Source organism: Cyprinus carpio, chromosome A22 (assembly GCF_018340385.1).
Source record: "Cyprinus carpio isolate SPL01 chromosome A22, ASM1834038v1, whole genome shotgun sequence".
In the NCBI taxonomy this organism is placed as follows: domain Eukaryota; kingdom Metazoa; phylum Chordata; class Actinopteri; order Cypriniformes; family Cyprinidae; genus Cyprinus; species Cyprinus carpio.
Genome location: NC_056593.1, coordinates 12,965,360 through 12,993,226, shown reverse-complemented (window position 1 = coordinate 12,993,226; position 27,867 = coordinate 12,965,360). Strand labels below are relative to the sequence as shown.

Here is a 27,867-nt window from a genome sequence, read left to right as displayed (position 1 = left end):
TCGAGGTGGAGACGCTGTCGGGCTTCAATGTTGAGACACAGCCTGGGCTCGAGGTGGAAACGCTACCGGGGCTTCGATGTTGAGACATAGCCTGGGCTCGAGGTGGAGACGTTGCCGGGGGCTCAAGGGGGAGACGCTGCCTGGGGCTCGAGGTGGAGACGCAGCTGGGCTTCAATGTGGAGACACAGCCGGGGCTCGAGGTGGAGACGCTGCTGGGCTTCATTGTGGAGACACAGCCGGGGCTCGAGGTGGAGACGCTGCCTGGGCTCGAGGTGGAGACGCTGCCTGGGCTCGAGGTGGAGACGCTGGGGTCACATTCTCACAATGAATACTACCAGGCTGGTCCTTAAAGGCAGGGCTCAATGTGGAGAGGACGCTGCTGGGGCTCGAGGTGGAGGACGCTGCCGGGGCTTCGATGTGGAGACACAGCCAGGGGCTCGAGGTGGAGACGTTGCCGGGGCTCAAGGGGGAGACACAGCCAGGGCTCGAGGTGGGAGACCGGGGCCGGGGCTCAAGGGGGAGACACAGCCAGGGCTCGAGGTTGGAGACGTTGCCGGGGCTCAAGGGGGAGACACAGCCAGGGCTCGAGGTGGAGACGTTGCCGGGGCTCGAGGTGGAGACGTTGCCGGGGCTCAAGGGGGAGACACAGCCAGGGCTCGAGGTGGAGACGTTGCCGGGGCTCCAGGGGGAGACACAGCCGGGGCTCGAGGTGGAGACACAGCCAGGGCTCGAGGTGGAGACATTGCCGGGGCTCGAGGGTGGAGACGTTGCTGGGGCTCAAGGGGGAGACACAGCCAGGGCTCGAGGTGGAGACGCTGCCGGGGCTCAAGGGGGAGACCCAGCCAGGGCTCGAGGTGGAGACGTTGCCGACGGGGCTCGAGGTGGAGACGCTGCCGGGGCTCGAGGTGGAGACGCTGCCGGGCTTCGATGTTGAGGGACACAGCCTGGGCTCGAGGTGGAAACGCTACCGGGCTTCGATGTTGAGACATAGCCTGGGCTCGAGGTGGAGATGTTGCCGGGGCTCAAGGGGGAGACGCTGCCTGGGCTCGAGGTGGAGACGCTGCTGGGCTTCAATGTGGAGACACAGCCGGGGCTCGAGGTGGAGACGCTGCCTGGGCTCGAGGTGGAGACGCTGCTGGGCTTCAATGTGGAGACACAGCCGGGGCTCGAGGTGGAGACGCTGCGTGGGCTCGAGGTGGAGACGCTGCTGGGCTTCAATGTGGAGACACAGCCAGGGCTCGAGGTGGAGACGCTGTCGGGCTTCAATGTTGAGACACAGCCTGGGCTCGAGGTGGAAACGCTACCGGGCTTCGATGTTGAGACATAGCCTGGGCTCGAGGTGGAGATGTTGCCGGGGCTCAAGGGGGAGACGCTGCCTGGGCTCGAGGTGGAGACGCAGCTGGGCTTCAATGTGGAGACACAGCCGGGGCTCGAGGTGGAGACGCTGCTGGGCTTCATTGTGGAGACACAGCCGGGGCTCGAGGTGGAGACGCTGCCAGGGCTCGAGGTGGAGACGCTGCCTGGGCTCGAGGTGGAGACGCTGCTGGGCTTCAATGTGGAGACACAGCCGGGGCTCGAGGTGGAGACGCTGCTGGGCTTCAATGTGGAGACACAGCCGGGGCTCGAGGTGGAGACGCTGTCGGGCTTCGATGTGGAGACACTCACAGAGCAGTTTGATAAATGACTAAAGAAATCTTTTCTCCTTATCCTGGTGTTTTTACAGCCTAGGCAATGGAAATGGGGTGACACCCTGCAGTTTTGGTGGCATTTGTATATTCTGAAACCTACACAGGGTTTAAAAAAGTTTTTGCAGCACATTGCAAAAATAATATAAGTGTAGTACTTGAGATGGTAATGATATTCATCTAAGTCATCATATGTGATTCTTTGACACACTGTTGTTTACACTTGTACAAGAATCTCTTACCTTTATAGTCCAAAAATATATTAAAATGCACAATTTTATGTGCTTCTCCTTGGCACTCATACTCTGTCTGGTAATGACAGACAGGACAGTGGAAGCATCCATTCTTATACTGTAGAGAAAGAGTCTGTCCATGATTGCGATTGATCCATGTACCTAATAAAAATACACCAACATACACTCATTGAATTTGTATATTAATTTATTACTCACTATTAACAACACATACTACATACTTTACGTTTCTTAAGCGCTAAACACACACACAGACAGTATAATCTGCATGAATATAGCCGCTGATTCATCAATAGAGTAAAAAATCCTTTAATATTAAACTTCACACCTGAACACAATGAACCTACGTTTATATTTTTTTTTCATTAAAGCCAAAATAAACTTTAGCCTATCTGCTATAATATCGCATGACCGCCATTCTACCTTTCTTTAGCGCGCTATCTGTCACTTTAGCGCGCTGTCAGTCAAGGCGATGAGACCACGCCCTGTTTTGGAGCTCCCACCCCGTTTTGGAATTCCCGCCCCCATTTTGGAGATCTCCGGTCTGCAGTTATATCCACTTGAAAACTTTTGGCCATGACTGTAAGTTCAGCATCTGTTTGTGGGTGTAAGACTCATTTGTCTCCCTCTGGTGGCTGAATATGCTGATTCTCCGATGAAGGACAATAGCTGATTCTTGCCAGCAGGGTGGCGCTCTGATTCATACACCCATGATTTAACTGACACAATCAGACGCTTTAGAAAATGTATGAATCATGCATTTACAATTATAAATTCTTAACAGAGCAATGCCATTTCTTGATTTTAATAACATTTTCTTGAACCAAACCTACTATTACAAAGTGTACCCAAAACAGAGCAATAAATAACTTAATAGCAGTGATTAATATCTAAATAACCCCACCTCCCAAAATTTCACAATCAAAAATATAATACTATATGTCCCAACCTTTTAAAACAAAGGAACAGGAACTATATTTTTGATAGATTTAACCATTTTGATGAAGCAGATCCATTGTGGTATATCAGTTTGTTCAGGATGCCTTTCGGATCTTGTTTTGAGCAAATTCTTCAGCCCAGTGCAAGATGTCTGTGATATCTGTGAGACTGGCTGCATTTCCCACACCTTTAGCCACGTCGGTTGAGCCATCTGCATTTCCTCCCAAGCGTGCACACACAGAATGAGCCCATTTAATGGCTGAGCCACTAGCAGAGCCCTAGGAAGAGCATATGAAGACAATCACGTACCTGTGTGGTTATATCATAGTTGTGAGATTTTCTGTGTGTGGTACCTTGGGTACTTGGCAGGCACAAAGCACCTTCCCTGACAACTGCAGGTGAGACAACAACATGACCATGGAATCTGGAGTGCTCTTGCTCAGCTGAAGCACAGTCTTCATCAGCACCTAAATATGATCACATGTATACAAACTGTACACATGAGACACAAATACAATTATCAAACATCATCACAAAACATACTAATTACCGATATAGATTCCGTCTGGATCAAGTCCACCACCACGCGTTTATTAGAGTGTTTGACCAACAGCTCTTTGGCTTTGAAGGCAGCCTAAAGCAGAAGAAAAACATATCGACAGAGCAGATGTGACAGAAATTACTACCCAGCGAACTTCTTTTTGGCATCATAGACTGAATTTTAAGCCTGTAGATGTATCTACCTCTTTAATCTCCAATTTTCTGATGGTAGTGTTGCTGGTCTTTTGCATTGCTTTTAGGCGAGTCTGCAACTCTCGCCTCTGCCATTGTGGGATAGGTGTGATTTCAACTGCCTAAAATGCATCATACATACTGTAGGAAATAGACCAATGAAATTCATAAAATTGGCAACAAAGATGAGGTTATGGAGAGTTACGTACATTCATTAGGAGGCCAACCTCTTTGGAGAGCATCTGTGCTGCTGGTATAGACAGAGAGCTTGCAGCTCCTACCTGGACCGCCAAAGACTCCAACTCCTCTTGCAGCGCTTGGCCCGTCTCACGAGCCTGGGTTACAGGAACAGTTAGTATCACAGAAACTGACCTGGTATGCAATGGTAGATTTTGATTTTCAAACCTTTTTGGCTTCATCTCCAGTAACGGCAAGGATACGGCTAATGCCGTTCACCATCTGTCGCTCAGACACAATGACAAAGTCCCTAATTGCTCCCGTCCTCAATAAATGCCTGATAAAAACAACAATATATTGGCGACCTTGGCTGCAGCTTGGAAAAAGCCAAATGTGTTGGTGGTTTGCTCAAAGGACGGGTGGCCAACTCTGTTCCTGGAGGGCTACCATCCTGCAGAGCAAAGTTGGAAATGCAGGAAGTAGTAGCTCTCCAGGAGGTGGGTTGGCAACCCCTGTTCCCAAAGAGTTCCAGCAGTTTCGGAAGAACCTTACGTGCCACAGCAAAGCTCCACTGAAGCTTGTTCGGTGGTGTTTGAGTTAAGCAGATCCGAAACCGGCACAGCCACAGACACCACTCGCACTGGGTCTGGATACACCTAAAACAAACAACAGGTCAAAACCTCAAAAATAAACGTTTTCCACTAATTTTTTTACTTAAAAAAAAAAAATTTTTTTTTTTTTTTTTTTTTTTTTTTTTTTTTTTTAAATCAGAGTTGCCCAGAGTTGCTCCTAAAAGGCCACTATGCTGTAGAGCAGGGATAGGCAACGTTGGTCCTGGAGTGCTGCTGTCCTGCAGAGTTTAGCTCTAACCCTAATCAAACATGCCTGAACAAGCTAATCAAGGTATTTAGGATTACTAAGGCTACAGAAAAGTGAGGTTTTTTTTTCAGGGTTGGAGCTGAACTCTGCAGGACATCGGCACTCCAGGAACGACGTTGCCTACCCCTGCTGTAGAGTATATTTCCAATCCTACATAAACACACCTGAACCAGCAAATCAAAGACTTCAGGATCATGGTTAGCTGGACTTCAGAACTAGAAACCTTTAAGCAAGTGTGTTGGTAGGGATGTCCCAAGCTGATCTCAAGGATCTGTTTTGGGGGCCGATAAAGCATTTATCTTTTTGCTGGCACCCCTACCCCTGCCACTGCCCCTGAGGACTCTTTATTGGCAGATACACAATATAAAATGAATCTGATTAGATTAGAGGCACAAAAAAACCTGATCGGGACATCCCTTAATGTTGGATCTCCAGGAACAGGATTGGACTTCCCTGTCTTACACCCTCGAAATATATACCTCTAACCATACAACAATCCCATATACAATATCGGTTTGACCCAGATTGGCTTCAATTGGTTTTGTCAGGTTTCGGACAGGACTGTACATTGCTGGAGTTCATTGGTGATTCTGAATGGTGTGGTACTCATAATGAAAAGGCTTGATATACTGTTGAATAGATGAAATTCACTAGGTGTTTCTCAAACAGAATATTCCTTCTCTTTGTAGTCTTACAGTTAAGAACTTTTCATTGTAGAACAAGGCTCGCATAAAAGGCCACTGCTTTAAAGCCCATCATTCTGTGCCCATGAGCACTTCAGCACTGGAATTGGAACTGCATTGGAACCTTTCATATAATTAAAATTTATACAGGGTAATTTTATACTGGTATCGGATTGGCATAGGTATCAGGAAATGAAAAAGTGGCATTGAATCATTCCTATTTACCTCATCTATTGTTCTCAGACCCGTAATCTGTTTAGCTTTGGACAGAGGGACCTCCTCTACGTGCACCTCTGCATTTTGACGAATGACATGCTGGACTAGCTCCTCAACCTTGCTGTAGCTCAGACACACACTCAGGGAGCCCTTTAAACAAGCACATACACCGGTATTAGACATTCTGGAAATTATTAAATCACTGAGGCAATCACTCAGCCCTTGTACCTTGACGCTAAAGTCGAAGCGGAGCCGGCTGGCGGTGCAGTGAGACCCTCGCTGGTTAACAGAAGGACCTAGCAACTCTCGCAGAGCGAAGTTTAGCAAGTGTGTGGTGGTGTGCTTCACCATGCAGCCCAGGCGGCTAGCCTAGAGTTGGAAATACAGCACTTACTGAAAGGTATCCACATGATGTATTATCATGGTATTGGTACTTTTACCCCTACTACTCCCACCTCATCTAAATGAAGTTGCACTTGGTCTCCAGTTCTCAAAGTCTCTGCTGCCGTGACTTGATGAACCACATAACCCCCAGCCAGACGGACAGACTTTACAGGGAACAGGACATCCTGCAAAAGCATAACCACAATGGTGAGTATTTTGCTTAAATACATACAAATGAAGTATCTCAGATGACACGTAATCATGTAACCTGCAGTCCATCCTTGGTGAAGAAACCCTGATCATGCGCCTGTCCACCCTGCTCTGCGTAGAAGCTGGTCCTGTCCAGAATCACACCACAGCGCTGACCCTCACTCACCTCTGAAACCAGAGACCCGTCACAGTAGAGTGCCAGGACTGACGCTCTGCAAGGCTGAAACACTGAGAGAGGAAAAGAGTCAGGATGCTTGTACCATGTCCAATCCAGCCATGATGCCATAAAGTGACAGTGAAGTGACATACAGCCAAGTATGGTTACCCCATACTTCAGGAATTCGTGCTCTGCAATTTAACCCATCCAAAGGCATACACACAGCAGAGCTGAAACACACACCACACCATGAACACTACACCCGGAGCAGTGGGCAGCCATTTATGCTGCGGCGCCCGGGGAGCAACTTGGGGTTCGGTGCCTCGCTCAAGATTACTTAAGTTGTGGTGTTGAGTGTTTTTTAGCATGTTGCTATGTGGTAAGTGAGGTTAGTGAGAAAACATCAGACTCAACTGCCTCACAAATGAGGGTCAGTTTAGCGCTGGAGTCACAAAAATACAGACTCCAGACAAAGGGTGAATTCCAAACAGCTTTTTTTGTGAATTCCAAACAGCTTTTTTTTTTAAGCATTACTTTGTTTTGTTTCCCAAAGAGCTTCTTGGCTTTCTGTAAGGCTAATGTGCAAGCTAAAGCTACCATTGTCTCTGCCTGTTTTCAGCTAATGCTGGGCCTTCACATGCTACTAGAATTGATCGTGAATAGGAATGTGGTAGTTAAAAATTGTATTTGGATAGCAATGTGTGAGGCTCATATAACAGTCACCGCCCAATTCCAATGCCCGCAAGCATGAGCTCTTGAAGCTCTGCACTCTTCTGAGAAAGGAGCAGGGTTGCCAGGTTTTTGCAAAAAAAAAAAAACTCCCACGGTCATGAAAAGCAACCTGCGGCAACAGTGTTAAAGTAGCCCAATTCCATGGGAAAACCGCAGACTTGGCAACACCGGAAGCGGGGTGGGAGCACCAGCTCAAGGGGACATACACTTAAACAGAGCGTTTTGGCTCATACCCTAAAAGTGGCAATTTCAACAAGCTATAAAAATGATGTGTGGGGTATTTTGAGATAAAACTTCGCATACACACTATTCTATGGCACCTTTAAATGTTTTTGGTGTTCTGAATGTTCTTTAGAATGTTGCAACGAGTTTTTTTAGCAAGTTGCTGCGTGGTTGCTAAAGTGTTCTGAGCGTTTTGTAGTTTGTTGCTGTGTGGTTACTGGGTTGTTTTGGGTGTTTTTAACATGTTGCGATGTAGTTTTTTAAGTGTTTTTTTTTTTGTATGTTGTTATGTGGTTACTGAGGTGTTCAGAGTGTTTTTTAGTGTGTTGCTTGCTTCATGATATGCTTCATGAAAAATTTAGGTCTCACGGCTGGTCAGGAAATAGTTTATTAAAGATTTAACTGCTTTACAAACCTCCATGCAAAACTTTTTGTCTTTTCGCCATCAATTACCATATGTCCATCAGATCCACGTGACGCTATGTAACAGTATTTCTGGGAGTCCGTCCGTATAGGACTCCTGTGACTTTGTAGCTCCGCCAGGCTATGGAATATCCAGCTGGTCCACCCTGTTTCCATTATCCTCCTCGACTGACTGAAACCTTCACCTGAGAATTAAGGAAACCACCATGCTACCATAAACACCAAAAAAAACCCATTAATCAACAAATAAACCAGATATTAGATTAAGGAAACCACCATGCTATCACAAGTACCTTCTCCCATGTACCTTCTCATATTTCATTTCAAGCACTGTCATATCGGGAGGGAGGGGGGGGATCTTTTTTAAATCAACATCTTATCCCTTCCTCCTCCAGCATCAGGTCAATGAGATCGAGAGGGAAGCCCAGGTTACGATGTAATGGAAGAAGGCAACACCGAGGGCTGAGAAAGCAGAACACGATGACACAGAGAATAAAATAAATAGAGAAGGAAAAAAAACACATAGGGAGAAATTATTAGCATATCAGATCATTAAATGAGCCTGCACAGATAAAAAGCGTGATTTAGAAAAGTGAATTGCAATCACTTTGGGATTTTACCTGGAAAAACAGTAGAGAGGTCTTTGTCCTTTGTCCTATATGGCAGAGGGTCCTGTCTTCAAGACACCCTTCTGCCCTAGATCTTCAGTGAAGACAGGAACTGGACTTCATTCTGATTAATGAGATCTATGATCTATAGAGGAAGCAAAAAGATTATCATGTAAACAAAATATCAGTTCCTGCACTTTGTTATCAGCAGGTTTTCCTAAATTGAAAAATGCCATGGTACACTAATATAAGCCATAGTACAGAATTATGGCTGCACCAATATTAAAATTCAGTCAAATACATACAAGCAAATAACTAATATCATATAAAGTGACTAAAATCTTACAATCACTGATATTATTAGTGTTTTTTAAAGATTCACTTTAATTGCATTTTAGAACATGGTAATACACTACAGTTCAAAAGTTTGGGGTTGGTAAGATAAAAAAAATTTTGAAAAAATTAAAAAATGTCTCTCACACAAACAAATACATCAATTTAATAAAAAAAAAAATAAAAAAAAAACAGTAAAATTGTGATATACTACTACAGTTTAAAATAACTGTTTTCTTTCAAATGTAATTAATTCCTGTGATGTAAATCAGTGCCACATGATCCTTCAGAAATCACTTTAATATTCTGATTTGGAAACATTGTAGTACAATACAATAGAGTATCGCTTCATAAGAATTTACCCAGTTGTAATAAATGTAAAACTGTGGTGCTTCTCGAACATGCTTACCCTCTCAGACTCTATGTGCAGCTCAGGATAGGCTTCTCCCTGAGAAAAGAGGAAAAAGGGAGGAAAAATTTAACTTCAGACACAATGCAGTGATGGCTGTAATAATTTGGCAGGCTCTGAATCATCTCACCAGTATATGAGCTACAGTAGGCACCAGGCTTGCCAGCCGCACCCTCAGGGGCCTGCAGCACTTCTGTAGAAAACCTTACACGCACGTCTCAAGATACGCCTCAACACCAGCCTGTCACAAAGAGGCTTTTTTGCATGAATTTTATCCTTTAAATGACTCTGCATACTTTGAATGAAGTCAAACTCACTCAGCGCCTGTCTTGCCTGGTAAACTCCGTCAGCGATGCCCACACAGACGTGTGCGAAATGTGGTCGGCCACGACCCGATAGGCCATGTCTACCTGACCCACATCAGCCTCTCCAGTCCTGCCCTGATACGCAGGAGCCTTAGAGCACTACGTGCACAAACAACAGAGATAATGTGGTTTGATTTGTATTGAACCTGCAATATTATTCCTGTAAAAGGTTAAATGAAGGTTACAGACCTGGTGGATGGCGGACAATAGAGGCGTAAAAAGATCTGTGTCATAGTTGGAGCGTTTCCCCTGCAGTACGGTCACCAGTCGCTCTAAACCCATCCCAGTATCCACACTGCACTGGGGCAGAGGTCCGCAGGCTACCATTGACCTCTCTGCAACACAGAGAGAGACTAGTGACATATTCAAATCCTCACATTGTATGTTGTTATTATTATTGTTAACTGAAACCACAGCTATATTAAAACATTTTTGTTAATTGAAATATAATAAGCTGAAATAAAATATAAATATTAGATGAAAAAATTTAAACTAAATGATAATTGGAAATGTTGTCTTGACAGCTAACTGAAAGCAGTCGAATCACTAAAATGACTAACTAGAAATAAATCATAAACTAAAACTGAAATAAAAAATACATTAAACCTAAAATACAAATAGGAAATCTTGCCCTTGGTTCATTTGCACTTAAATTACTAGCTGAAAATAAAAACTAAAACGGAAATGAAATGAAACTAAAATACAAATCTAAATAGTACAAATAATCTGAAAATGAAATATATTAAACCTGAATAGTAATATAAAAAAAAAAAATGACAAAAGCACATGACAAAATTACTAAAAAATTCTAATTAAATTAAAAATATAAAAATAAGCTAATATAAATATTAAATGAAAAACAAACTATATTGAAATATTGACTTAAACTGAATCAAAACAGTGATTTTTTTTTTTTTGGGGTCAACATCTTCATAAAAAAATTTTGGAAATTTCTACATTGTGAACCATTGCATCGCCACAGAACAAGTTTCTACTGCACATTAAAAATAAATAAAAAAAAATATATAAAAATGTTTAAAACTTGAACAAAAATTAAGATGAGAACTGGAAATATAAAAATAAAAGCCAACTCAAAATATTAATAAAAACTACAATAAATAGTAAAATAACACTGGAAGCACCTCTTCTAACCTGTTATACTGCATAAATACTAGATTCCAGATTTCCACCACATCCGGACAGTCTGCGTTGACCAGCGAGGCGGCGTTACGATTCCCAATGTGATCGTAGTGAATCTCCGTGCAGGGGCCACATGGACCCGTCTCGCCCATTTCCCAGAAGTTATCCTTCATTCCGAATGGCAACACGTGATCCAGCCCGCACTCTGCACGGGAAAGTTTACAACAATTCAGCGAATCTCCAAAGAAAACCATGGGTTTGTCAGCTTTGCTTTGCTCTTAAGTGAACTTACCCCATACTAAGCCAGATCTGCCGTGTTAACCTCATCAGCAGGGAGTCCATTCACAGCATCTCCAGAGAAGTACGAGACGTACAAGCGATCCGCAGGAATGCCGTACTCTTCCGTTAAAAGACTCCAAGCCATTGCACAGGCCACCTTGATTACGAATTATTCATTTATTCAGAAATACATTAGAATGCAACAAGGCCCCAAATAGGACAATTTGATGGTTAAAAAATTCAAAAAAGAAACTATGTTTGCTTGCGTTCTAGGGGGAACACAAATGTTTTGAAAGAAAATGCTAAATTTCTCAGGGAAATGCAATAATTTTGCAAGAGAACACCTGTTTCTTGGAGCAACACAATACAGTTGCGAGAGAAGTTTCTTGGGTGAACGCAATAGTTTTCTGAGAAAACGCAAAGTTTGTTGGGCATGAAGTGTCCAGATATTACAGAAAAATGCCTCATTAAATGAATAAAATTATTGACCATACCTTAAAGTAATCACCAAAAGACCAGTTCCCCAGCATCTCGAAGAAGGTGTGATGGTACACGTCTTTGCCCACATCCTCCAGGTCGTTGTGTTTGCCTCCAGCGCGGACACACTTCTGACTGTTCACCACCCGCCGGTACGACACCATCTCACTGCGGGGGTCCGGACAGCCCAGGAGAATAGGCTTAAACTACGGGACAACACAGACCATGATAACCTAATATCAAAATAATTATTATAGAAGACATGTGTCATAGATAGTGAATTGGTGGGTTTTTGTAAAATGTGAGCCAAAATCATCACAATTAAAAGAACCAAAGACTTAAACTACTTCAGTCTGTGTGCATTGAATTTATTTAATACACGAGTTTCACAATTTCAGTTGAATTATTGAAATAAATGAACTTTTCCACGACATTATAATTTATTGAGATGCACATGTATACCATATTGTACGTGTCCAAAAGTATAGTAGAACCGTGGTATTAGCCGTGGCTGCTGGTGTTTATGTCTGTGTTATTATTATCCTACACGTGTGATTGTGTACCTGGTTCATCCCTGCATTGACGAACAGAAGAGTCGCGTCTCCTCTCGGACGCACGGCGGAGGACGGCACAAACCGGTGTTCGTAGCCTTCCTTGAAAAACTCGATAAACTTCCGCCGTACTCTTTTAGATGTGAATTCTTTATGCGATTCTGAGTTGGACAAGGCCGAGCAACGTCTTATTCCCGCAGATAAAAGCACTTATTTTGTTTTTTAAAAGCGCACAGTGGAGCTGTTTCACCATCCCTATGCGCGCAGCCATCTGCCGCGTCACAGCGTCAAACAGCAGCATCCAATCAGCGACGAGAATGAAACTGAAACTAAACACGACATTAAATATATTCTAAATAAATATGAAAAATGCAAACATATAAAATCTTTAACAAAAAATGGTGTAATGTGCTGAAAAAATATATGTATAATATTAAAAATATATAAGAATATAACATTTAAAATGGATATAAAATATAATGATGTAGTAATCAGGTAATGAGATTTTTGCTTTTAAAGCAAACAAATAATACATCAATCTCAATTTATATCTCCTTAGTGTTCAGCACTCAATCATTTTGGTGTCATATGAAAATGAAACAAAGAAAAACGTATTTATTGAACCACACCAACAACCAAAAAAGCAGATCAGTAAATTAGATGAAATATTTTACTTTATCAAATACTACATGGTTTAATTAGTTGTCTTGTCAGAGTAAAAATCTACATATTTACAATACCATTCAAAAGTTTGGGGTTGGTAAAATTTTTCAATGCATTTTAAAGTGTGAAGTATTAATACGATTTAAAATAACTTTTCTATTTGAATATATCTAAAATTTATATAAATATTTCAAATGTAATTTATCAGCCATTATTTTCACCTTCAGTGTCCTTCAGAAATCATTTTAATATGCTAATTTTGTGCTCAAGAAACATTTATTTTTATCAATGTTGAAAACAATTTGCATATTTTTGTAATTTTTTTATCCCCAGGATTTTTTGACAAATAAAACATTCAAAAAAGAAGAAAAAAAAGAATGTATTTGAAATAAAATAGTAATAATAGAATATTTAGAATGTAATGCATCCTTGCTGAAATTTCTTGTATTCACTTCTTAAAAAAAAAAAAAAAGAATCTAATAAAAAATAAAAACTTACTGACCCCAAACATTTCAACACAGTAGTCCAAGTATAAAGTACTTGATTTTTAAGTAAAGACCAACCCACACGTTCAAGTACATAGTTTATTATTATATCATTATCGTCACATTTGTTACCAGCCGACTACAAAAGTGTAGTAGCTTGTATTGCATTGCTGCATCGTGAAATGTTCCTTTCATTGACCCTCATGAGAACATGCAAACAAAAGATAAAAAGAGCATCATGTACCTTTCACTCGAGGACTGCTCCCTTTTAACACTGAGCGGTTTTGTGATAACTTCAGGGGATGTGTTCAATAAACTAAAGATCAGAATTTACAAAGTATATTTTTATGCTTCCTCCCTTAACAATCCTCACTGGCTAATAACAGTCAGCATATTTGCTACAGTAGCAGAGAATACAAAAGTAAATCATGCATAAGAACAATTAAGGCACTTGGGTTGTTGGGTTTATTCTCTCAAACAGACGTCCCTTCTTTAGACTCTTCAGCTTCCTGTGGACAGAAAAAATATAAATAAAAAAAGTCAAGGTTACTGATAAATTCCAATTGAAATATATGCTTAGCAAAGACTGACAGCCCTACATTTGCGATCGTTTGGAAAGCATTTATAATGTACCTTGCCATGTACCTGTTCCTGCAGGTTCTTCACGGTCTCGGTCTCTTTGTCCAGCTCTTCCTGAGTGCTTTTCAGGAGCTGTTGAAGTTTAGTGGCTGCCTGGCCGAGGTCTCGTGTCAGTTTCTTCTCTTTCTCCAGTCTCTCCTGACATAGACACAGGCAAAACATACACTGTTAGAGAGCAGAGTTCTTGTATATGCTGGTTTAAACTTCAGGGCTTTTATACTTTATTTGAATGTGGCAACATAATATTGCGCTCTTCATTATTTCTATGCATAAATCTCTGACAGAGACCTTTAGTTCTGCAGTCGGTCCTTCTCCAGCAGCTTGCAGCTTTTCTAACTGAGCCTCGAGATCCCTGATGCACTTCTGAGCCTGAGTGGAAAAATACATATACATATACATACACATACACATACACATACATATATATACACATATATGTATGTATGTGTATATATATATATATATATATATATATATATATATATATATATATATATATATATATATATAGTATATATATATATATAATATATATATATAGTCTACATATTCATAATATTAATTCAAATTTAATATAATAAACAACAAAAAGAAAAATCTAATTAAATTAATAAAAAAAAAATCTAAATTAAATTCATATACTAAAATAAGATGAATGAAATAAAAACTAATTAAAATTAATCAAATGAAAATAAAATAATAAAAAATGCAATTAATCAAGAACATTAACAAATTTAATTTAAAACAAAATCAAATAAATTAAATCTCAAATTAAATAAGTTAAACTAAATAAATAAATTAAAAAATTAAAATGAAATCAAATCAAAAAGAAAATCAATAGCAAAAGAAAAAAAAAAGAACTTAAATCAGTGGCCATAATTAAAAAAAAAAAAAAACTGTAAATTATAAACAAATAAAATAAAAAAAAATAAAATTTTACATTTTTAAAAAGTAGAAATAAATAAGTAAGTTCATTTAATACAAATTAGTTAATTTGAAATAAAATCACTTCAAAATAAATCAAAATCAACCAAAATTGAATTAAGTGTTAATCTAAAAAAAATTAAGTAAACCCAAATGAAAGGAAATTAATCTAATTAAATATATCTAAAAAAGAATTAATAATTGATTTTTTTTTTATTTAAAATTAGATTAATTTAGGTCCTTTTGGCATTTCTATTGATTTGCTTTTTGTTTATTAGACTCCTTAATATTAAATGGACTAGCTTTTATGTTGTAATCCAGCATGAAGAGATCCAAACAGCCATCTGAAATGTGTCACCTGTTCGTAGTTGTTTGCAACCTGTTGTCGAATGTCCTCTTCTGTCTGCACTTTATTTGTTTCCTCCTCCAGCTGTGAGTTCACCTGTAAAGTTTCACATTGATGTAAGTTGTGTCACAGTTACAATACCCACACACAGCAAGACACAACAGCATATACATATACATGTACACATGTGCATGTACATTAATCGCTCAATACAAAAAAAAAAAAAAAAATCCTCAGAGAGCTGTCTTAAAGCCAGGCAGCACATGATACATAATCCATGCTACACCCTCCTTCACCAAAAGGCTTTTATGAAAGACAAAGAACACAAGATGCCCAAAACACACACTGGGAAATGAAAACAGATACTGTTAATACATGCACAACCAGTATTGACCTGAGTAGACTGTGCACTCTCCTGTTTCTGAGCTTGCCGAGTCACTTCCTCTATCTCCTGCCTGACCTGTAACGCACAGCTGTCACTCAAAGTAGAAATCCATGTGTCCACCTGAGACAAACCCATGTGAAACTTACCAGTGAAAGTTCTGCTTTCTGTTCCTGAGCCTCCGCTTTGGCTGATACCAGCTGGACCTGAGTTTCTGACAGCAACGCCTTCAGCTGAGAAGAACATAAAAACAGCACCTCAGTGAGTCACTTAACCTTCCGTGGGTAAAGACTTCTTAAATAAAACATTATTATAATGTAAACAATAAAAAGAGAAAAAAAGAAAAGAAATGAAAATTAAAATCAAAATTTAACTAACTTCATTAAAAGCAGCAAAACAAAAAATTATGAACTTGTAATTTAACAAAAATTTAAAAAAAAAAAAATCACATCGAAATACATCAAGAATGCCCAAAATGAAAATGAAAATGAAATTCCAAAAAAAGACCTACAATAATTTTAAATCAAATTAAAAATAAAAATTATAATAAAAATAAATCCAAATTAAAATCTATTTTTTTACATTTTTATTTTTTAAAAAAATCAGAAAAAAAAATCAGTTAAATGTACTACTAAAAAAAAAAATAATAATTAAAATTAAAAAAAAATAAAATTTGCTTTTCAAAACAAAATGGGGGGGTGCAATAAACATAAATAAAAACAAAAAATAAATAAATATTACCTGAGACATCTCTTCTGCATACATTTGACTGATGGTTATGGACTCCAGTTGTTTCTCCAGCTGTGCTTCCAGAAGCATCACCTGCCCCTTCAGCTGCAAAGAACCGAGAATTCATACGTCTGTTAGAACACGTTAAGTTTCTCATCTGGCATTTCACAGAAAGAAAAACTAATTTGGTATTAAAGCAGCTCGAGTCAGAAACCCGATAACAAGTCCCCAAAACTGAAGAACAATGCTAAATGTAAGCATGCACCTGATCCGTGTCTTGTGTTTCTGCATTTATCTTCTCTATCGTCTCCTCTAGGACCTTCACCTGATCCAGGGCCTGTGGGAGATCCATATAGCTTAAAGGGATAGTTCAGCCGAAAAAGAAAATTACCCCATGGTTTACTCCCCCTCAAGCCATCCGAGGTGTGTATGACTTTCTTCTTTCAGACGAATCCAATCAGAGTTATATAAAAAATTGTCCTGGCTCTTCCAAGCTTTATAATGGGAGTGAATGGGTGTTATTTATCAATAGTCCAAAAGAAGTCCATTAAAGCACATCCATCTACAATCAAAACTGTCCCACACAGCACCAGGGGGGTTAATAAAGGCCTCCTAAAGCAAATCAATGCATTTTTGTAAGAAACTGTATCTATCGTACGCGTGTTCACAAGAGAGTGGCATTCCAGCTGGTGATGTAGGACGTAGGTGTAGCCTAAACTCTGGTGAGAAGTGCCAAACGCAGAAGCACAAACTTTATTCACCCCCCGGCGCCATTTGGAGCACTTTTTATGATGGATGGATGCACTTTTTTGGGCTTCTTTTGGACTTGAAAAAAAAAACACCCATTCACTACCATTATAAAGCTTGGAAGAGCCAGGACTTTTTTTTTAATGTAACTCAGATTGTCATATACACCTAGGATGGCTTGAGGGTGAGTAAATCATGGGGTAATTTTCATTTTTGGGTGAACTATCACTTTAGTAGTAAAAGGTCACACAAATCCAACGTCAGTGAAGGACATTCTTAATCTTACCGCCTGTTTTTGCTGCTCAGCATCTGAAATCTTTGAATTCCATATAAGCTCACCGTCCTCCACACTCTTCTGCAGAACTTTCAGCATGCTCTCCTGTATAAAACACACAACATTTACCCCCACCCAGAATTTTTTTTTTTATGAAGGCCTAGTAAAGTCAAGGCTCCATGAAAAATTTAAGACATAAAAAGGTAACATTTACATAATTTGACATTACGGTTTTATTCTGCTTTTTAAAAATATACATTATGAGATTAATAATGAATGTTTTATTCTATAGCCATAGCTTTTAAAGTAAGATTTTGTTTATTTGTTTTCTAGAAATTCATTTAAATTTGTCCTTTAAATTTGTGAATTTCTTCTCTTCAGGTCTTTACTGACACCTACTGGCTTGGATGTATGATAAAAAAAATATATCTATCTATTTGTAATCTGATCCCAAACATGGCAGCAACCACCATAATAACAAACACTTGTTTTCTAGACCAATGATATGACTGAAGTCTCATGTGAGTATAAATCAGTTTAAACATATCTGTCATATTTTTTTTTTTTAACCTGCTTTAAAGAATAAAGTATAGTTTATATTTGCATGATAAATGTGTATCACTGTACCGTTTCACTGAGAGTTGTTCTGTACTGTTCACACTCGGCCTGAAGTGACCTCTGGCTCTCCTCTGACAGGGCGAGCTTCTGCTGCAAATCCTGACACATATTCAGATGAGCATAAAGCATGAGAAGAAGAAAAACCGTGCATTGAAGATGTGTGTGCATAGAGATGATCTCTCATCGTCAAATCTGAGCTAGACTCTGTGTGCTGCTGTTCTGCTGGGCTGTGTGCCAGGGTCTTCTGTGCTTCATGTGTGAAAGCTTCCAGCCAGTTTGACTATAACATGCATTATTGAATTAAATTATCTGTACCTGCTTGAAAACTTTTACATTGTACGGTATACATGTCATAAAAAAAAAAAATAAAAAAAAATGCAAATTCTAACCTGATGTGTTTCTATGCTGATGTGAGGGAAGAGTTTCTGGAAGGCATCTCTGGTGTCTGTCTGAAAAGAGCTCAGCTGCTGCTCAATTTCACTCTATACACACACACACACACAAGCCTTTGAACACTAAAAGAAATTGAATTATACCACAAGAAGAGTGTAGTAGTTTTAGCCAACTACAGCATTTTGATGTATTGTGTAGATATACAATTAAGTGTGTGTTTATACTGTGCATGTATATCAAGGTTACCTGTGTAGCCTTGGCTTGGCTCAGTCTTTCTTCACTCAGCCTCTCAGCAGAAGCCAAAGCCTCCATCGCAGCATAGTTCTTCTCACGCAGCTCCTGAACACACACCGACACACAACAATCAGATGTGTATAGATTTGTAATATAGAGTTGGATGGACAAAGGGATAGACAGACAGATGAACTGGCAGGTATTTCGATATGGATGGAAAGAAAGGTTAGATATGGACAGATGCGCAGAGCAGATATGATGGGCATAGATAGATATGGACAAATGAGTGGGTAGATATGGACGGATAGGTTGAGTTAATGTAGACAGATTGGTGATTAGATATGGCTGGACAGATAGATATAGATGGACGAGACATGGACAGGTTGGGTAGATATGGATGGACAAGAAGGTATACAAGAATGGGTTTGGCAGATATGGATGGACGAGTAGGTACATGTAAACAAGTTGGGTAGATATGGTCAAACAGGCAGAGTAGATATGGACAGACCAACAAGTTGAATAGATATGAACAGTAAAGTAGTTAGACATGGATGGAGAGGTAGTTTTAGATGTAGGTACATTTAGACGGACACTTAGGTAGAAATGGATAGACAGGTAGGTATATATAAACAGTTTGGGTAGATATGGTCAGACACTCTGGGTAAATATGGAGTGATGGGTTGGTAGATATGAACAGCAAGGTAGTTGTATGGACAGATATAGATGGACAAGTAAGTATATATGAACAGGTTGGGTAGATATGAATATTAAGGCAGTTGGATGGATAGGTAGATATAGATGGACAAGTACGTAGACATAGGTATGTAAGAACTAAATGGGTAGAGATGGATGCACAGGTAGGGTAGATATGGTCAGATGGACTGTGGTAGGCATGTACCCATAGGTTGGGTAGATATGACAAGAGAGATAGTTAGATACGAATGGACAGATAGGCAGAAATGGACAAGTTAGTTTAGTAAGGGTGGAAGTGTAGATAACAATTTCACATTGCTCTTGGCCTTCATTCTCTCCATCTCTTCTTTAAGCTGTTGAAGTTCCTCCTCCAGTGAGATCATGCGCGCATCCCTCTCCAGACTGACAAAACCAAAAGTCATTATCAGAAGCATAAAGGGAAAAAAGTGGCAAATATCTGAAAGAATTGACAAAAAAAAAATCTTACTTTTCAAACGGTGGCTCTGCTTCAATGGTATAAGCCTGTAGATATACGATTATAAATCAATTAACATGTATTACACACATGCAAATACCATCAAATGCTCCACTCACACTTTCCATCTTTTCCAGCTGAGCCTGTAGGGCTGCCACCAAATCCTCTTTTTCTTTCAGACTGATGGATAGAGAGGAAGAAATTCAATCTAAAATGTCTACAAAATAGACTTAAAGAACCAGTTTTAAGTTTTACAAACCTAGTTTTAAGCTGGTTGATCTCTGCGGTGTATTCCCTCCGTTCTGTGTTGGCCTCATTTACCCTGAAAAACAGGTCCATGTTTGGATCAGAGACTAGAGAGCTTCATATGTACAGATAACGGAAGTTCTAGTAACAACAGTTGTGATTGATTCCATCTTAATATGAAGATATCATACCTATTCAGAGATTCCTCAGCCTGAGTTCTCTTTACAGTGTCAAGCTCCTCCCTCAGCTGATGAAGCTCTGCCTCCAGTGATGTCAGCTGGTCCTCCTTCTCTTTCAGACTGCAAACAAATACATCTAAATACTCATGGTATCATTAAACTTTGAATGTGGAAAAAAAAAGAAACTACACGTAGTGATTCAATCATATGAATCCAAAACAGAATTCACATTACCTGCTCCTTAAATGTTCAACCTCCTTCTGTAAGAATCAAAACAGGGTTGAGAATAGTATAATTTTTCATTCCGAAAGTTACATGCAGCACAGTATCTGATATTAACCTGATTTTGGTGCATTGCAATGGCAACTATATCAGAGTGCCAAATATTTGTACCTGGACCTCTGCCTGTACTGCTGCTTCCGTCTCCACAGAGGGCTTTTCCTGAGACAGTTGTGCTCTCAGTATCTCCAGCTCTTCACATCTGTCTTTCAGCTCTGTCTCTGTAGCACACATACGCTCCTGGAGTTCTGTAAACAGAAATAATTTCCATCTTAAAGTTACAAAAAAACATAAAATGCCACAAATAGAATATGGCTCCTTTAAATGTCTTCTACATCTCACTGTTTCCATCTAGGAACTGAGCCAAGGGAACACTCATATTCATATCAAGAGAAAGATGTGTGCGTTTGTGTGTACTGACCGGTGAGGGTCTTGGCTTGCTCTTTTGCTGCATCTGCTTGTGCCTGAAGGGTGGTGCTGCCATGCTGAGCCTCACGGAGTTCCTCACTGACGCGATCCAACTTCTTCTGCAGAGCCTGCTCTGCATCCACATGGGACACCTAAACACAGACAGAGAGACTAGTAAAAGAACAGTTCACCCCCAAAAGCAAAAGCACACCATTAAATTTTTGTGTAAAAGGCCAACATTTAAGTTAAATCTAAAGCTATTGTACAGCTATTGCTATTGTGCTTTTTTGTCTGTTTTTTGGAGCCTGATACTCTGAGTTCACCATCTATTTTCATTGTATAGGATAATGCAAGTCATGCAGGTTTGGAAAAACAAACTGTAAATGATGACAGAATTGTCATTTTTGGTGAATCTGTTTTAGGGCTGCACAATTAATCGAAATTAAATCGCAAAGGCAATAGATCACGATTAGGCAGAAACTGCGATTGTCATGCGTATCTTTCAGTGAAGCACGGTACTGTGATCAGCAGTAAATCTCCATCCGAAGGCCAGAGGGCGCTCTCGCACTGAAAATCCAAATATGCCCCGAAGAAGAAATCCAGGAGATGCCTATTGCTGCAGCTGAATAAACACAAGATTTAACTGCTCTCATTGATTCAACGTGACTAATAAACACACGACTATGGAAATATACAGTTTATCTGAGTTCTTATTATAATTTTCATCATAATAAAGTATATCTATAATGATATGCTAATTGACATAGCATTTATAACTGCTTAGAATACAATGAAATATTGTGTGCCTTAATTATTCTAAGAAGCCACATTATGTCACAGAAGGATTTATTTTAAACACTCGACTGACTTTATGAAGTGAATTTGGAGTTAAAACATGTTATTAAATGCAGTATTTTCATGTGCTCTCAGATGGAGCAGCATTTACTACACAAATCCGTAGTTCACTGAGAAGATACGCATACAGCTGTCATAATCGAGAACGATTTTGTCGATTTCATAATCCTACAATTATATATAATGAATGCGATTTTGCATAGCTTGTCAGAGAACTACGGCTCTGTGTAGTAAATGCTGCTCCACCTGAAAGCAGGTGATGGAGATTTACCGCTAATCACAGAACCGGCTTTACTGACTAAATGCACGACAATCACAATTAATCACGTGCGATTAATCGTGCAGCCATAATCTGTTTAATATAAAAACAAAATCACTATTATTAAACTTTTGACATAGAGTTTTAACCACAGGGGTTATTTTTTGCATAGCTAAGCTGAAAAAGAAGAAACCTAAACAAAAATACCAACCCACACACAGATAAACACAGACAACTTATCCTGAGAGAAATACACGACATCAAAAACAGAGGCATTCCCTAAAGGTTACATTGTTATATATGGTGAAATTCCTACCCAGGTGAAACTGAATTATCATGGTACAGACCACAACCACTTCAAAATGATTAGATAACAGGAAAGAAGTCAGGGGTTTGGGCCTACTTTTGTTTGTGCTAGCTGTTCTTCGGCAGCCGGCCATCTGTTTTGCAGAGTCTTCCTGTGCTCTTCTTCAGCATGCTGAGCGGCCGTGCGCTCCTTCAGCTCTCGGTTGAGATGCACACAGTCCTGACGCAACTTTGCCAAACTCTGCATTCTGTCTGTGTGTATGAAAAAAGCCACAGATTCACATAAAAGAAATGGTTGGACATAACACTTTATACATGGAGGCAGGTTCAAAGCTAGTTTGGGGTGTGTAGACCAGATTCGATCCTGAATCTCCCACATGAGCACTAAGGCCATTGCATGTTCTAACGACTGTAATTTCTTCACCAATTAAATGCAATTTCACAAATAGTCTGATTGTTATATTTTCTCAAGAAAAATGTAAGTGGAGCTTGTCTGGGCAAAACTCGGTTGCAAGATTAGCCAGTGCATTACAATGTGGTTGCTAAGGTCTTCTGAATGTGTTTTAGCGCATTGCTATATAGTTATTAGTGTGTTCTGGGCAATTGTTCACTGGTCCAAGTCAAAGAAACCCATGCTCAAGTCTCTGGTCCCTAGATATGTCTCCCTCTGTTCAGGTTATTGGATTTTTCCCACCTAGTTTGGCATCCACCACTTTTTTCATGTCTATAGGGGAGTGGAAAGAGTTTGACACTTTATTGGATACACTATAAGATTACAATGGGACTTTTTGCTTAATACCTGCTTTCGGCCTGGCTAGTGGCTTGATTGAGGGCATCTCTGAGAATGGAGTTCTCCTGTTGCAGACGGGCCAGCTGAGCATTCGGTCCATTCTCCAACTGCTCTTGCAGGCTTTGGATCTGTGGCCACACAAACAAACAAACCATTCAATAACTTGACAACATACTACCCAGCTTAGTGAGAAGGAAAGTGTGAGAGGCTGGTGACTTCTGACCTTGCTGTTGAGCTGTTGTGTCTCCTTGACATGCTCCTGGTTGGAATCCTGCATACGAGCCTGTAGAGCAGAAATCTCCTGGCCACGGGCGCTCAACTCAGAGCTCATATGGGTTTCTACGGATGTCATCTTGCTCTTTGCAGAACTCAGCTCCTATTAGCCAGAGCAATGAGAGTCAAAGATAGAGTTTACCAACCAGATCCTCAAGATTGATGTCAATTTGCCAAATAGGACTTATTTTTGATCAATGTCATTGTTGGTCCTATAGGACAACATTCTTATCAACCAATCAGATTTCCACGATAGTGACAGGGTAATCTCAACCAATCATATCTCTGTTTTTAAAGTAGTTAATGGTTATGGTACAAGTAGGGATAGTGTTAAGACCCCAACCATCCATCCATCCTCCAATACGTTTATCCTTTGTAGGGTTGTGGGGATGCTAGAGCATCTCGCCATCTCTGGGAAACACCCATGACAGATGGACAGTCCATAACAGAACATTGCCTCAGGACAAACAAAATAATTATTTTTTTCAATAGTCACTCAAGACCTTGCTATGAGGAAGCTTGATCATGAGTAGAAATTAGCTTGAACCTCGTTTGTTCAGCTATGCATGTTGACAGGTGTCACCTTGGTTAGCTCTCTGACACGGGTCTTGGCTGCAGCTACGTTGCCCTGTTCAGCGGTCAGCTGCTTTTCCTTCTCCTCTAGCTGCTTCTTCAATGCCGCCAATGGGTCACCCTTCTGAGATGCCTGCCAATAAAAGAAGGAAAAAGATATGAGTGCTAACAGAAAGAGACAAGTATTAGGGGTATTAGGGGTCTGGTGTAGAATTTGTACCAGCTGCCAGGAGTCCTTTCCTGCTTTCTTGCTGATGATCTCAAAGAGTTTCTGTATCTCTGACTCGTTGAATGATGAACTAGTCAGAATGGAAACCATAGTTTTATATGGTGACGGCTGGGGGGCATTGACCGTTTCCACAGAAACCACTAAAAGAAATTCAAAATTAGGATGGACTGATGAGGTTATTGCAAAGAGTGCAAGTTTAAATGGCTACTATTACATCTGTCCTAGATTCAAGATGGATATGTCCAAAGGATACTCACCTGGCTCAGCCTTCTTCTTAGACTTCTTCTTGGTTGGAGCTTCAGTTTTTAATTCTTCAGCTTTAGAGGGAGCAGCAACCTCAGGGGGAACAGCTGCTTTCGCTGCCACCTCTGCAACTACTGGTTCCACCTTAACTACAACTTCTGGGACCTCTACAGGTTTGACTGGGGCTGGTTCCACCTTGGCCAACTTCTTCTTTTTCTTCTCCTTGGGGGAAGGAGCAAGTGTGGCCACCACAGCATTTACAGTGGGAGGGACAGCACACTCAACAATCTTAGGAGCTGGTTCAGGTACAACTGGCTTGGGTTTAACTTCAGGTTCAGAAACAATCACAGGCTCAGGTTGGGGTTCCGGTTCTGGTTCTGGTTCAACATGGGGTGCTGCTTTGGGCTCACTGTTCTCAACCACAGGTTCGGGGATAGGCTCAGGCTCAGGTTCTGAAATGTTCCCATTTGGCTTCTCCTCCTTCTTCTTGGCCTTGTTTTTCTTTTCAGATGCCTTTTTCTTTTTGTCAGAACGCTGGGGTTGGATCTTGTCCGAGTCTTGCCTCTGTTTGGCCAAGGCTTCCTCATATGATGTCTCCTTCATGGAAAAAGTTGACACAAGCGTAATGCCAATGGCAGAGAACACCATGAAGCCACCAAACACCACAATTCCCAGAGTTTGAGGGTCGTACACATCCATCTTTGCTCAGTCCTTTCCCTCCTAATCCTGATCCTACAAATATGCAAACAAGGACTATTTAATGTTAAGGACTGTTGAATGTTAACGACAACATCCTAGCATTTCATACAAGTACCAAGAACAATTTCACACAAGAACTTCTTATTTCTTGGACAGACATAAAAAGCAATGCTAAATTTTATCTTGCATTTTTGCATCCTAACATTTACAAGTTCTGTCTAGTTGTAGCTGTCTTAATAAATAGGCCTACATAATGTTTTGAAAGATATTCTTCAAGAACTATTTAGAATATTTTCACAAAAGTGATACACTGAAGTGTTGTTAAACTGGTACATTGGTCTTTTGGACTTGATACTGGCACCTATATGTTTGGATGCAGCATCAAGATAAAGCAAAAGCTTTCAGTTACTGACAGAAATATCCTACAAGCATATTTGTCACCTATAAGCCATATTTCCATCTTGGTTGTGTATTAATCATTTGGCTTTTAAATAAAAGGTCAGGGCAGTAAAAATGATGTCTTGTGACAGTGTGAAAAATCTCTTCCAAATTTTGAGAAAAGTTCTTTTCACTGAATCCAGCAACACTCATAACTTTTGCCCACAATTTCGGGTCATGCAACACCCAGCTGAGACCACGCTCCTCAACAATCTCTCTCCCACACAGAGAGGCATTCATTTTCCAGATGAAAGATCTGTGTGCAGCAGACCACAATAACCTTCCCCAAACCTCACATTTACACTAGCCAGTGCAACTCTTGCGACCAGCACGGATCAGCCCCAGCCATGAAGAAGCAGATATCGTCCTCTTTTGGAAGGCCAAACAAAGTAGTTTCGCTTTCACAGTGAAACACACAGCGTCTATATGACATGGCGGCGGCAACAACAATACTACAATTAGAATAAAAGGTACGTCTTCTTTCTTTGCATGAACATCTGGGGCGGCATTATGCAAATCTTCCGACATAGTGACGTAGAGATTTGGGGGCGTGTAAGAACGAGCCGTTTTGGGGGGGCGTGGACGAGTCTCAACTTTTATAAAGAATATCTCTTTAGATTTGAGACTTTAGTCTTTGCAACTTTACAGATCTATTCACCAAGCGCTTGTAACACTCCAAAGAGAAAGGAAAATTTGAAATCGCATCATATGACCCCTTTAAAGGAAATACTCTTTACAGCATATAACTTAACACATGCAGTATACATTATAAAATGCTTTGTTTTTATAGAATAGCCTTAAAGAACACCTACAAAAAGCCCTGTGGTGGTGCTATAGCACAGTGATTATACCAGATGGTGATACCACAGTACTTGTTCTAAACAACTGCCATGGTATTTATGAATTACTTCAAAGAACACCATATTATTAACATGGTGCATGTCCAAAAACATGGTTATACTGATGGTTTGTTAGTGAAAGCTCATGAAATGTGATCATGAACTCCTCAGATATAGGTCTAAGGAAATACTGTATTAAGGTTTTTTTTTTTTTTTTTTCTCCTTGCAAATATTTTGCTGAAATGATCACAATTTTGGATTCACATGTGATGACCAGCAGAGAGAAGACTTGGCAGACAGGAAATGAAGAGCTCCTATGCAGGACACATACTCCACATCTAAATGAAAGCAGGCTGCTTTCCTATGTCTCATATTAACCCTTGCAGGAACATTGCTGACGGTACATAATAACTACCAAAAGAATTCCAGCTCATCTGCTCTTTCTTTAAAACTTATTAAACAAAGCTGGGTTATCCCCCAATTTTCAACTTAATGATTTATTTGGCTTGATACAATCTAAATGTTTTTATTTTAAATTTTTTTTACTCTTTTTCTCTTGAATGAACTGCCACTTAAGCCTCACAAATGAATTTTCAATAAGAACGCAATAAAAGGCAATTGGAAACTGGGGCAATTGGAAAATGGGAATTCTTGGATAATTTTTTCAAGAGTTAAAGTGTTAAAGTCTAAAGATCGCCATACTTATAAGGATAAAAAGCATTTCAATATTTTAAGTCAAATGCAAAAGACACAAGGCAGATAATCCCGCTACTCAAAACGGTACAAAGCCAAGCAAGACACATTAAAAGAAAGTCTGAAACTAAAAAGCATATAAGGACACGTTCTCTTAGCGCAGAAAGTCAAAAACGCTTTGAATCAGATCACCACAACACACAAGTTCAAACTACTTGAGAATGCAAATTATTTTCTAACACAACTAACCTAAACAAGGATAATTTCAACACCACTGTCAGTCAGACTGACAACTTTAGCCACTTGATATTACAGCTGCATTGGTGGTGAAAACACACATAAGAGTGATAATAGCGCGAGCTTACCTGCAGTCCAACTAACAGTGATTAAGAATCGCCGCTGACTTTTACAGACTATTGGAGTCGTGGCACTTTTTGCGCAGCGCCCGCCTGTGAAGCTGATACGCGATCTGATGCTTACCTCTGATTGGATGAGCGCCTGTCAATCAACGCTCTTTAAACCAACCGCGTCAAGCGTAGTATCTAAACGCATGATGGTGAATGATGGACATAAATAAAAAATAAAAATATCAAAATATCTAATACAATAAAAAAAAAACATTATTTAAATATTAAAGACACCAATTTTCTAATATCACCTTTAAAAAAGTACTTTGGTGGTCAGTACTAACTATGATAGTTTGATATTTTTTCAGAAAGACTGGCACTTTTGTGGGATGGGATCTCTTTCTAAAACCCTTTAGTATTCATGTCCTTGACATATATTTGCCTAAATGGCTGCCAGATATGGTTATGGTTTGAGATTTCACCCCATTAAATCCTCGGTCAACCACAAGTCTCAAAGCCACGGTCATCATCATTAATTTTCGCACAAACAACCGTTGAAAAAAACACTACAATTTGAGAGTAAGTTAGGGTTTTTTGTTTAAATGCTTACCGTTGAAAAAAACACTACAATTTGAGAGTTAAGGTGCAAGAAAGCATGTATCGTCAGCCTTGACTGAACTAGAAGGGGAGAAAATTGGGAAACATGTTTGTTAGCAATTGCAAAACCCACTATCTTTGCCCTATCAGCTTCAAT

The 27,867-nt window shown here is 40.0% G+C and overlaps 2 protein-coding genes across 2 annotated transcripts; both read right to left on the bottom strand.

Moving 5' to 3' along the window:
- Nucleotides 1–2,728: 2,728 nt before the first annotated feature.
- On the bottom strand, nt 2,729–12,126 carry LOC109046980 (alanyl-tRNA synthetase 2, mitochondrial (putative)). Its single transcript, XM_042711950.1, is given in 32 exon segments — nt 2,729–3,156; nt 3,232–3,345; nt 3,429–3,512; nt 3,622–3,732; nt 3,820–3,945; nt 4,016–4,124; nt 4,340–4,443; nt 5,575–5,715; nt 5,794–5,934; nt 6,021–6,134; nt 6,218–6,387; nt 7,282; nt 7,724–7,819; nt 7,821–7,865; nt 8,001–8,078; nt 8,080–8,155; nt 8,324–8,373; nt 8,375–8,446; nt 9,044–9,082; nt 9,174–9,209; nt 9,211–9,252; nt 9,254–9,284; nt 9,357–9,415; nt 9,418–9,507; nt 9,598–9,717; nt 9,719–9,743; nt 10,561–10,751; nt 10,837–10,866; nt 10,868–10,984; nt 11,322–11,510; nt 11,868–12,059; nt 12,061–12,126. Coding segments are annotated over 32 exon segments (3,042 nt in total). The 3' UTR covers nt 2,729–2,973.
- A 962-nt stretch (nt 12,127–13,088) lies between these two features.
- Nucleotides 13,089–27,280, bottom strand: LOC109046671 (ribosome-binding protein 1-like). Its single transcript, XM_042711949.1, has 27 exons — nt 27,132–27,280; nt 24,112–24,829; nt 23,846–23,994; nt 23,636–23,758; nt 23,003–23,155; nt 22,789–22,907; nt 22,087–22,237; nt 20,583–20,721; nt 20,276–20,409; nt 20,117–20,142; nt 19,895–20,002; nt 19,717–19,779; nt 19,577–19,637; nt 19,470–19,504; nt 19,297–19,384; nt 18,302–18,394; nt 18,052–18,144; nt 17,847–17,942; nt 17,672–17,761; nt 17,057–17,149; nt 16,289–16,360; nt 16,036–16,128; nt 15,444–15,527; nt 14,925–15,008; nt 13,931–14,011; nt 13,649–13,780; nt 13,089–13,512 (listed from the first exon to the last, which is right to left on the bottom strand). Exons 2-27 carry the CDS (start codon nt 24,794–24,796, stop codon nt 13,477–13,479), a joined length of 3,081 nt encoding a protein of 1,026 aa, XP_042567883.1. The 5' UTR covers nt 24,797–24,829; nt 27,132–27,280; the 3' UTR covers nt 13,089–13,476.
- Between the last annotated feature and the right edge of the window lie 587 nt (nt 27,281–27,867).